Genomic DNA, 12,601 nt, shown 5'->3' with positions numbered 1-12,601 from the left:
TTAGGGGAAGAGTAATTGGGAGTGTGTAGCAAGGTGTATATGGGCTTTTGTGTGAGAGACTGACTTGATTTGTAAACTTTCACTTAAAGCACAATAAAAATTATTTAAAAAAAAATGGCTTGTTCTTTTCTAAAAACAAGACCCATGCAGAAGAAACTGTCCACCTCTCATGAGGGGTCTTGACCTATATTTCCTTTGTGGTTCTTCCAGTTAGAAATTCATTGATGCTACAAAGCTCCTGGTGTAAAATACAACACCCCTCCACATACAACAGACAAGTCAATCCCATTGATCATCCAAACCTGACTCAGATTTATGTAATTTGACAAAATAGCCTAACATTTAAATTCTATCGGAATAGCTATTTCTTTAAAATGCAACATCACAGATGGTCAGAGTGTATGGTAGAGATAACATAATCCCTCATTTTACAGGTGAATAAATGGGGTTAAATGACTTGCCCAAAGTCAGTTACACACCTAGTTAGTTGTAGAGACAAGATCCCAGATCCCTTGGTTCCCACTCCTAAAATCTTCACTGCATCACAGATAGAAGCAGAGTGCAGACACCTTTCAGGCTGGAGTATGGAAGCTATAACAGTGCTTTTAATACTTCAGCTGCCCCCCACCCCATTAGTAAGCTATGAAGTTAATTTAGTAAATCATTGTCAGCATTTATTTATAATGAAAACAGAACACAGAGTGAGTCTCACATAGCAAGTATTATTTGGTGCAACGTTTGTTTTGGGAAATCACATACTAGTGCAGATATGTGTACACTATCTGTCAATCCCTACAGGAACCTTCATTTCAGAGGACTGCTGGATAGTTGAGTGGTTACATATTCCCAAGGTGACATAGCAGAGATAGAGACTTGTGGGCCTGAGCCATTCCTCTCACAGGGATCCCTGAATTGATTCTTCTTTAAATGCACTAAAATATTAGCTTATTATAGTCTAATTCTACCCACTGCTAACTCTCCCCATCAGTAGCCTTTCCTTTATGGAAAATAGATAAAAACATTATAAGTAAGAGGTGGCTAAATGGAGACAATGAGAGCAAATGAAATTTTCTAGGAGCCTATCATGGAAAGTGAGGAAAGAGGCAGGGCCTGCACTAGAGACAGAAGCTTCCAGGATCAAGGCAGGGGCCATTTAGGATGGGAGGGTGTTGAACTTAAGTGAGAGAGCTGACAGAGAGTGACTGACCATAAACCTAAGAAAGAGGGGATTACAGAGGAGGCAAATTCCTAGGTGTGGCTGAAGAGCTGGGATGCGTTGGCCCTGAGGGAGATAAACATCCATGGTGTAGCCATGGGTACAGGAAAATGAAGTGGAATGAGGACTAAAGCCACTAAAATGGAAGAAGCCCAGAAAGTCTCAAGCTTCGACAATGATTGTGCTAATCGCCATCACCGGTGGCAGCACTCAGGCTGAAGAAGGAGACTGAGAGTTAGGCAGCTTTTTAAAAAAATATAGGACAGAAGCTGGAAAAATCTTTCTACTAAGCAAAACACAAATTCCTTACCTTTGTCTTCTGGCCTCTCCTCATTCTGACCTCCAACTGCCTGTTAAATATTCTTCTCTCGTTACACTTTGACAGACTCTGTGTATACACCAGCTGTGGTTGAGTTGGTTTCAACTCATGGCAACCTCAGAGTAGCACTGTAGTCCACAGGATTATCAATGATTGATTTTTTGGAAATAGCTGACCAGGCCTTTCTTCCAAGGCACCCTGGGTAGACTCAAACCTCCAACTTTTCGGTTAGCGGCTGTAGGCATTAACCAATTGCACCAGCCACGGACTCCTTGACAGACTCTAGCATTCACTATTCCCAGGAAATGGTCTTTCATTTTCTGCCTTTATGTTATTTCTTCAACCTAGGATTTTCCACCCACCTCTATCACACCCTAACCATCCATAAACTTACTTAGTCTTTCTGATCCAAGTCTAATTCTTCTTGGAAACGGGTTCTTAAATAAGCAAATTGATATTCCATAAAGAAACTCCGGTCAAGAATACCCTTAAATCCTTAAGAACAGGACCCACACCTTACTGATCTTCATATTGCTACACAAAGCCCTAAGTAGGTACTTAATGTCTGGTGAATGTTTAGTAACACACTGTCTTATACACCTACACCTCACTTATTAACTATCTCGTTATTCCACATTTCACATTTACAACAGTAGAAAATCTATCATCCAATTATTTTGCACATTGATAACATACCTTTGGCAGTAACAAACGCCAAGGTGCAAGGTGAGAGTAACATTGGCTGCGATGGTTAAGGTTATGTGTCAACTTGGCTGGGCCATGATTCTCAGTGGTTTGGCAGATATGTATTGATGTAATTTGGCAATTACATAATGATATAATTTAGCAGTTACATAATGATGTAGTCATCCTTCATTTTGTGATCTCCTGTGGTCCTCCTTTGTTTTTGCATAATGCTGATTTTTGCATAACACCTGGTCTTTGGAGCCTAACCATGTCGATAGATGAGGAGTGGGTATGTTATAGTTTGGAGTCATATGTCTTTTCTGTAAGTTGAATCTTCCTCGAGGGCAGAGACCAGGTCATCATTTTGCATTTTCATAGCATCTAGCAAAACATCTTAGCACTAAGCACCAAAATATTTAAGTTAATTTGTTAAGGTAATAATTGCTAATCATGTTAATATGTTGTTTGACAAAATCTAATACACTAAATTGCAAACTTATTTCTCTCAAAAAAAGAAAATGCTGATGCATTTGTGCCTCCAGTCTTGACTTACAGGCTTTCCTTACTCCTGTGGGAGACAGAGCAACAACCACTATTCCAAGTTACCCTTGAACCCAATAAAGAGAACTACAGTCACTATGGTTATACTAATTTACCTTGTCAACAAGACCATCAATTAGTCACAATTTTGGCAGTGATAGCCCTCATAAAATACATTAGTGTCTTTGCTCATTACTTAAGACGGAAAATTAGAGAAAAGATCACATGTTGTTTTATTTCATCAGTGAAAATAACTAAGGCACTGTGAGGTTTGAAAGCTGGACAGTCTTGCAAAGTATCTCATGTGAATGATTCAATAATGCCCAGTGACTCCCCACATCCAGCCTGCCTGGAACAGCCCAGTCGCCTGTCAATTAGTGACAAACACGGTCTCCCTGGACATAGTTTCCTATACCACGTTCTCTCAAGTATGGTAACTTTGCTTTAATTTCTCCTCCATTGTCTGGCCCAAATTCAACTATGCGTCATCACTCGTATCTAAGTTAATTCCACATCAGGAAGCACATTTTTACATTTAAACATACTGTGTATGGTTGGGTGTCTTTGAGTCGATTCTGACTCATAGTGACTCCATGCAACAGAGTAAAACTACTCCCTAGAGTTTTCTTGGCTGTAATCTTTATAAAAACAGATCACCAGGTCTTTCTCCAAAGGAGCCGCTGGTGGGTTCGAACCACAAACCTTTCAATTGGCAGGCGAGCACTTTTACAATCTCTTAATATGTCCTTTTCCATCTCCTTTCCCACTCGTCATTTTATCTAAGTAAAAACACCTCTCGGTTTCTTCTTTAAATAGAAGCGCTTCCTACTGTGCTTGCTGCTGAGCGCAGTTGTTCAGCAGCCAGGGGCTCAGCTGCTAGCTGAAAGACCAGCGGTTCAAACCCACCAGCCATTTTGCAGAAGAAAGATTTGGCAGTCTGTTTCCATAAAAATTACAGCTTTGGAAACCCTATAGGGCACTTTTACTCTGTCCTACAAGGTCACAGTGGGTTTTAAAGTGGTCTGGATGCTAGTTGGAAAACCTGGTAGCATAATGGTTAAGTGCTACGGCTCCTAACCAAAAGGTCAGCAGTTTGAATCCACCAGGCGCTCCTTGGAAACTCTATGGGGCAGTTCTACTCTGTCCTATAGAGTCTCTATGAGTCGGAATTGACTCCATGGTGATGGTTTTGTTTGTTTGTTTGTTTGTTTGGATGCTAGACTTTAATTTCTAAGAAAAAAATGATGCACATATATCAAGGAAAAGAAAACCAAAGGTTTCATAACCAACAGAGTTACAAAACTGTCAAGATATCTTTTTAAATTCTGTGGCAATGAGTTTAAACCTACTTTTCCTCAGTTACCACCAATCAGTGTAAAACAGCATTTCCTTTTTCTTACATTGTTTGCTTTCTTCTGTACCAGCCTGGCAACACTGATTTGTTTGACCTCTCAGTGAACAATACTTCATTTTAATTCTATAGTATTTCAGCTTCATTGTAGGTTAAGTTGGCTGGTATGGGCTAATCTAAACTCTAATGACAAACTTCTACATTCTAAAATTCAAACTGATTTACAAACTAATAGAAGTAATTCATGGGCATATTCCAAGCTTTTGACTTCAAAGGTTCAAGACAATACTCCACCTTGGTTTTTGAAATACCTAAAAAAAAAAAAAAAAAAAACCAAACCCACTGCTGTGGAGTCCATTCTGACTCATAGCGACCCTACACGACAGAGTAGAACTGCCCGATAGAGTTTCCAAGGAGCGCCTGGTGGATTTGAACCGCCGACCTCTTGGTTAGCAGCTGTAGCACTTAAACACCTAACGCCATCCTAATTAAGGTTGGAGGAACTTTAATTAAGTGGCTGGTATTTGCAGCACAAGCTTAATTCACACTGCATAGCCCGTGCTGGGTCCATGACTGTTCGGTTTCATTTTGTCAGTAAGGTTTTTGCACAAGGAACTTTATAAGACAGTGACTTTTCTCTGTTCTACAAAATCAGTTGGACGTGTTTTATTTTCCAACAGGGGAAGGCGATGTTTGAATTTTTTTTATTAATTTCATAAGTTTTAATTTACTGAGAAGAGGCTGCATACTGCAGCTCAAGGTTTTTCCCTAAATCATCTCTAGACTAAGACTTGAAATATTTTTATTGTAAACGACAGCCTTGGAACATCTTCTAAATAACTCAAATTTTAAGCCAATAAAAGGCAAATGCAAGTAAAAAGCATGAATCGTATTTGCACAAAATGTAACCATTACAAAATTGGGATTCAATATTCTAGAGTCAACATTAAACATCACATTTCTAGACTGAGCCTGAAGAAGCCTTAATTCTAGCCAAGGGCAAGGAATGTCAAGATTGGGAAAGCCCAGAGGGACCCCACAGCACTGGGGTTAAACTCAGAAGTCAGCTAATTGAGAATTAGATTCAGAACCCATGTGTAGGCGTATTCTCTAAACGTCTCATACTTTCATCATAACGTCAAAAATTGATGAATTAAAACTTTCCAACTTGGAGGGGCGGAGTAGGTGACCATTCTGCCTTTGGAAAAACACCGCCCCTTTGGGGCTCAGTTCTTTCTTTTCAGACGCAGAGCAGAAGCTTTGTGTAACGTTTACCCAGAGAATGAATCCAGAGGCGGGAAACCAAGCGGGAGGAGACAGGTAGCGGGAGGAGCGCTAAGGGATGCCCTGTTTTCCCCGGTCCGGAGGGCGGAGGCGGTGGCTTCGGGACGCGGTAGTCCCGCCGGGCAGAGGAGGAGCCCAGGGAGCGGTAGGACGCGCGGAGGAGGGAGGGGAAGCTGCCGGGCCCGGGAGACGGCGGGGAGGGGAGAAGAGCGCGGGCGGGGAACTGGAAGGCGCGCGGACCCTGGCACTCACCCGCCAGGCGCTCGGGCACGATGGGCCGCCACCTCAGGGCCCGCTCGCTCAGCACTACGTCGCAGCTGCCCCTCCCGATCTCAAAAATGCCCCGAAGCAGGATCTGCTCGGCTGTCGCCTCTGGCTGCTGCAGGGACGGTAACAGCGCCGAGGGCACCTCGGCCACCGCCGGGGGCGCCTCTTCCTCCGGGCCGCCCTCCAGGGCTCTCACCCGGCTGCCGCGCCGTCCCCGGAGCATAGCAGAGGAGCAAGCTGGGCCCGTGCCAGGGGTCCCGGGGAGGCCCTCGCAGGAGGAGGTGGAGGCCGCGGCAGTCACCGTTCCGGCTGCGTCCGGCGCTGCCACAGCAACGGCGCGCCGGGCCGAGCCCAAGCAGGGAGGCGGGGCGCGCAGGCGGGGCCGCCCTGGCTAGTCTGGCTCCTCGGCCCGCCGCCCTCGCTGCTTTGCCGCTCGCTACTAAAAGACCCTTCCTGGAGGAGGAATAAGTCGCTCCCTCCGCCTACTGCTACTGTTCTTAGGGGATTTAACGCATTGCTTTAGTGGTAGTTGTATAAAGCAGAGCTTCTAAAACTTTACCTTGCACAAATATCAGACTCTTATTCAATAGATCTGGGATGGGGCCCAAAATACTACATTTCTAAACAGCTCTCAGGTGATGCCATTGCCTCTGGGCCTTAGAACACACTGTGCAAGGGGATAAGCCTCTGTTTTTCCACCTCCTTTCCAGCGTTCGCACATGGCAAGCAGAGTTCCTGCTTTACAACCTTGCATGCAAGCCCTCAAGAGCTGACCGTTAGGCAACTGGGATGAAGTGGGAATTCAATCACCAACAACCCAAGGGGAAGCCCCTGTTTTGTACAAACCCATTGCAGTCCTGTGGACTCACAGCGACACTATAGGACAGAGTAGAATTACCTCATAGGGTTTGCCAAAGCTATAAATCTGTATGGAAGCAGACTGCCACATATTTCTCCCAGAGAATGGCTGGTGGGTTCCAACCGTCAATCTTTCGGTTAGCAGCTCAGCGCTTAAGCAGTGTGCCACCAGGGCTCCCTCCTGGTTTGTATAAATAAAAACAAAACAACAACAAAAAACCCTTGCGGTCGACTTGATTCCGACTCATAGCGACCTTACAGGACAGAGAACTGCCCCATAGAGTTTCCAAGGAACGGCTGGTGAATTTGAACTGCAACCCTTTGGATCTGATAAACTTAATCTTAGAGGAGGTTGCCTCCACGTTGTAAGTATTTGGGCCCTACCTTCCCCCAGAATGTCCCTAGGTGATGCAAACAGTTAACAGGCTTGGCTGCTAATCAAAAGGCTGGAAGTTGGAGTACACCCAGAGGTGCCTTGGGAGAAAGGCCTGACATCTACTTTGGAAAAATCAGCCGCTGAAAACCCTATGGAGCACAGTTCTACTCTGACACACATGAGGTCACCACGAGTTGGAATCCACCCCATGGCAACTGGTTCTCCAAGTTATCCCCTCTGCAGTCTGGTCTTTACCCAGATCTAGCACTGGGTTTTGGTGGGTAGCACACCCTTGGGAGAGATTACAAGCAGCAGGGTTTGTTCTCCAGAAGATTACTGCTGTAATGCAGTGTTACCTGGAAATTGAGAGTGCCCTGGGGAGTTTACTGTTAGCTTACTTCAGGTAGCTGGGATTCAGAAAATTATCTATTTGTCCTTTTGGGAAGCACAGGGTCTCTAGCCATCAACAATGGCTACATATTAGCATTACCTGGGGGAGCTTTTAAAAACCCCAATGCCCAGGCCTTAACCCTTTGCTGGCCAGTGGATTCCGACCCTTAGTGACCCTATAGGACAGAGTTGAACATCTTTCTCCCAAAGAGTGGCTGGTGGATTTGAACCAATGACCTTTCTTTTAGCAGCCTACTGCTTAACACTGCACCACCAGGGCTCCTTCAGGCCACACTTAAAGACTGTTAAATCAGAGTCTCTCGGGGTGGGACCCAGACATGAGGGTTTTTTTTTAAAGCTCTCCAGGGAATTCCAATGTTTAGCCAAGACGGAGAATGGTTGCTGTAAGTAGTGTAAGGACACAGGAAGCTGATGATTTGTGGTGGGAAACAGACAGACAGGGACCAAGGGAGTCCCCTGGAAGAGGAGCGGAGTGGGAGGTAAAGCAGGAGGCTGCAGGGTCATTAGAATTGAACTGAGAAAAAGTTAGGGGTGGGAAAGCTAAAACTGCAATTAAATTTATACAGTTGTGAATCTAGTTAGTTGCAGTGTGCCGGCACCCAAACAAGCATGTCGGGTAGGTAGCCCCTTCACACTCTGTTCTCGTTCCTGTTCACACGGCAAAGTCAGGCAGAAGAACTAACAGTAGCAGGAGTTTCTCAAGAGACGTTCTACTCAGACTTGGATTTCAAAAACATCAGGGAGAGAGACCGTGTTTGTAGGCCTAGCCAAATCCCTCTCGAACATAAAGCACCCGTGTGCCTGGTAAGCTAATACTCTTACTATTTAATGCTCCAAAAACTAATACCCAAGCTCCCAGGCGAAGCGGGGAAGAGCCTCAGTTTGATCTGATTGCATAGAGCTGTTCCTTGGAGCAGAAGTGCAGCTGCTGCTAAGCCCCACGCAGGCAGGCTCTGGTGGCTCAGCTCAGCAGTCGTTAGGGGGGAGAGCTGGTGCCCTCCACAGAGTGAGCTGCGGTTCCGGAGTCAGCATCTTGTATTCACAGCTGTCAGGCAATCAACACAATTAGGGCTCACTGGCTCTTTAAAAGCTCACTGAGGGCTAGGGCAGATAGGCCAAGGCAGTGGCTACTTCCTAGGACCTTTTACAAGGGCGCCAGTTGTTTTTTTCAAGATTCAGTCAGGCCAGATAGTCAGACATGGGCTTTGCTTTGTTTCTGAAGTCTTGGTGATTGCTGGAGAGTGGAAGTAATAGGGGCTGAACTATGTTCTTTCCTTTTGTTGAGCTGTCTTTTTTTCAGGGTTCTAAAGGCTGCATGCCCCAAGGCTCTGTCCTTAGGATCTATCTACAGGAGCATCAGCCCCATAGCTTTAAATAATATCCAAAAAACCGATCCCATTTCTGTCGAGTCCGCTCCGATTCATGGCTACCCTATAGGACAGAATAGAACTGCCCCATAGGGTTTCCAAGGGTCTGCTGGTGGTTTCAAACTGCTGACCTTTTGGTTAGCAGCTGAGCACTTAACCACTGCACCACCAGGGCTCCCAAATTCTTGTCTTAAGCCCCAATGACTCCCGTGAACTTCAGATTTGTACACCCAACTGCCTACATGGCATCTCCACTTGGCTGTCCAATAAGCATCTCAAAAGTAACATGTCTAAGACCAAACTTGTGATTTTTCCATTACAAATCTGTTCGTCCAGAATGTTCCAAGTCTCAGCAAAGAATGTTAACAAAATCCTTGATGTCATCCTTGTCTCCTCACTTTGTCTCATACCTCACATTCAGGCTACCAGCAAATCCTGTAGTCAGGGATGTAGTCAGGGATTGAATTACATCCCCCCAAAACGTGTGTATTAGTTTGGCTGGGCCATGATAACCAGTATTGTGTGATTTTTCTATATGTTGTAAATCCTGCCTCTATAACGTTAATGAGGGAGGATGGGTGGCAGTCCTGTTAGTGAAGTAGTACTCAGTCTACAAGTTTGGAGTGTGTCTTGAGGCAGTCTCTTGAGATATAAAGGAAAGAAGTGAGCAGAGAGACAGGGGACCTCATACCACCAAGAAAGCAGTGCAGGGTGCAGAGCACGTTCTTTGGACCGGGGGTCCCTGCGTGGAGAAGCTCCCAGTTGTGGGGAAGATTGGTGAGAAGGCCAGCAGAAAGAGAAGGACTTCCTGGAGCTGACACTCTCAATTTGGACTTTTAGCCTACTTTACTGTGAGAAAATAAACTTTTTAAAACCATCCACTTGTGGTATTTCTGTTATAGCAGCACTAGATGACTAAACACCTCTCAATCCCACCTACAGAATATACTCTGAGTCCAACTTTGTCTTGCTTTCAGAGTGCTCTCATACTAGTCTGTGCCCCTGTACCTCTCACCTGGACTACTTTTATAGCCTCCCAACCCATCTCCTTGATTGAACTGTCGTTTTTCTTAACTGACTTCTGCAGCCCAGAGTCTATTCTCCACCTAGCATATTGTTCCTTTAAAAAGTAACAAGATCATAAAGATTCTATAGAAGAATCCTGATCAAAAGGGGGAAAATGTGGAACAGAATTTTAAATTTTCATGGAACCCAGCCTTTCTGGAGTCACTGAGGCTACATAAACCCTCAAAATTATTACTCCAAAATAATCTTTAAACCTTAAACCAAAAATTTCCCCAAAGTCTTCTTTAAACCAAATTGTAGTTTAGCTGAATTAGTAAAGAATGCCTGCCTGGAACACTGTGCTTTTTTAAAGAACTATTTATTTGGGACCAAACCAACAACAGCAACTTGCAAGATTAGATAGAAAGCTTAAGGGTCAATGAGTTTATGTTAAAGAGGGAGGAACAGTTCTGAAATGGAGGATAAAAATGGTTGCACAATTTGAAGAATGTAATCAATGTCACTGAATTGTACACATAAAAATTGTTGAATTGGAGACTAGGGGAACCTCTGAGACTTTTGCCCTGAGATAACCTTTAAACTTTGAACTGAAACCACTCCCAGAGGTCACCTTTCAGCTAAATAACAGATTGGCTCATAAAATAAACAATATCACCTATGAGTTCTGTGCTTCTTTAAAAAAAAAAAAAAAAAATCATCTGTATGAGGCCAAATGGTCAACATTTACCTCAAGGCAAAGATGAGAAATTTGGGGGGGGGGCAGCTGGATTAATGGAAATGGGACAGTCAGAATGAAAATAATGAGAATGTTGATACAATGTGAAAAATGTAACCAAAGTCATTGAACAATATGTATAGAAATGAGAACCTAATTTGCTATGTAAGCTTTCACCAAAAACAAAATATTTGAAGAAAAAAAAATTGTTGAATTGGTCAATGTTCTGCTGTGTATTTTTTCAAACAACAACAAAAATTAAAAAAAAAAAAACAAGACTATATCACTCCTTGCTCAAAACCTTCCAATGGCTTTCTATCACTCTTGAATAAAAGTCTTTAAGCAAGGTGGTTAAGTGCTTGGCTGCTAACCAAAAGGTTGGCAGTTCAAACTCACCAGCCGCTCTGTGGGAGAAAGATATGATGGTCTGTTTCTATAAAGATTACAGCCTTGGAAACTCTATGGGGCAGTTCTACTCTGTCCTATATGGGTTGCTATGAGTCAGAATTGGCTCCATGGCAACAGAATTTTTGGGTTTTAGCAAGGCGACAAGGCCTACATAATCTAGTCCTTGGCTACCTCTCCAAGGTCCAAACCAAACCAAACCCACTGCCGTCGAGTAGATTCCGACTCATAGCGGCCCTGTAAGACAGAGTAGAACTGCACCGTAGAGTTTCCAAGGAGTGCCTGGCGGATTCGAACTGCTGACCTTTTGGTTAGCAGACTTAGCACTTAACCTCTACACCACCTAGGTTTCCTCTCCAAGGTTGCTTACTAATAATTTTCCTTTTGCTCACTTATCCAAGTCTTCTTACTATTCCTCAAAAACCTGAGAAAAATCCCTTCTTAGAGCATTTACTCAAGCTGTTCCCTCTGGCTGGAATGCTTTTCTCTCCAGCCCACCACATGGCTTACTCCTTCACTTGATTCACACTTCTGCTTAAAGGTCATCTCCTCAAAGAGGCCATTCCCGAACATCCTCCATAATTTACACCCTGTAACCTAGCAAAACTCTATGAGGCAGTTCTCCTCTGTCCTATAGGATCACTATGAGTCAGAATTGACTTGATGGCAATGGGGTGGTTTAACCTAGCGAATAAGTTTCTTATTGCTGCTATAACAAATTAACACAAATACAGTGACTTAAAGCAGCACAAATTTATTATCTCAAGGTCAGAAATCTGAAATCAGTTTTATTGGATTAAAACAAATAAATAAGGAGAAATCTGTTTCCTCGCCTTTTCCAGCTTCTAGAGGCCACCTACATTTCTTGGCTCATGCATGGCCCCTTCCTCTATATTTAAAGCCAGTACTATCGTATCTTCTCTCCTCTCTGATCTCTGTTTGTAATCTTACACTTTCTCTTTTTCTCTTTCTGATTTTGACCTTCTTGCCTCCCTTTTATAAAGATTACATTGGACTCAAGTGGATAATCCTTAACTACATTTGCAAAGCCATTTTTGTTACATAAGGTTCTGGGAATTAGATGTGAACATCTTCTGGGGGCCATTAATCTGTCTACCATACCCTGCTTTATTTTTTACTGCTTCTTATTATATACCTATTGCTGTCGAATCAGTTCCAACTCATAGTGACCCTATAGGACAGAGTAGAACTGTCCCATAGGGTTTCCAAGAAGCTGCTGGTAGATTCAAACTGCCAATCTTTTGCTTAGCAGCTGAGCTCTTAACCGCTGTGCTACCAGGGCTCCTCTTATTATACATTAACTTAGTTTTTTATTGTCTGGGTTCTCCACTAGGATGAGTTAATTCATTTATTAGCAGTGCTGGAATATAAGAAACAGTCCATAAACGTTAACTAGTGTTGTTGCTGCTGCTGTTGTTGTCAGAATGTAAGCTCCTTGTTGGCAGGGAATTTATCTTGTTCTCTATTGAGTTCCTGGAGCCCTGGTGGTGCAAAGGGTTAAGTGCTTGTCTGCTAACTGAAAGGCTGTCGATTTGAACCCACCTGGCCACTCTGTGGGAGAAGGACCTGGCGATCTGCTTCTGTAAAGATTCCAGCTTAGAAAACCCAGTGGGGCAGTTCTGCTCTGTCACGTGGGGTTGCTATGTGTTGAAATCGACTTAATGGCATCTAACAACACACGGTGCCTAGTACATAGTAAGTGCTCAATAAATACTCTAATGAATAAATGAACTCCATTAACGCTTAACTGTAACAATG

General features: G+C 43.7%; 1 protein-coding gene across 1 annotated transcript in view; it reads right to left on the bottom strand.

Annotated features, from left to right (window-relative positions):
• Positions 1-5,887, bottom strand: part of CERKL (ceramide kinase like) — a 123,514-nt gene extending 117,627 nt beyond the window's left edge. Inside the window, exon 1 of the mRNA XM_064287442.1 lies at positions 5,650-5,887. Coding sequence (XP_064143512.1) covers positions 5,650-5,887 — 238 coding nt within the window. The remainder of the gene's footprint in view (positions 1-5,649) is intronic.
• Positions 5,888-12,601: the final 6,714 nt, after the last annotated feature.

Source organism: Loxodonta africana, chromosome 6, assembly GCF_030014295.1.
Source record: "Loxodonta africana isolate mLoxAfr1 chromosome 6, mLoxAfr1.hap2, whole genome shotgun sequence".
In the NCBI taxonomy this organism is placed as follows: Eukaryota; Metazoa; Chordata; class Mammalia; order Proboscidea; family Elephantidae; genus Loxodonta; species Loxodonta africana.
The sequence above is the reverse complement of the archived record's forward strand: the minus strand, read 5'-3'. Positions and strand labels throughout refer to the sequence as shown.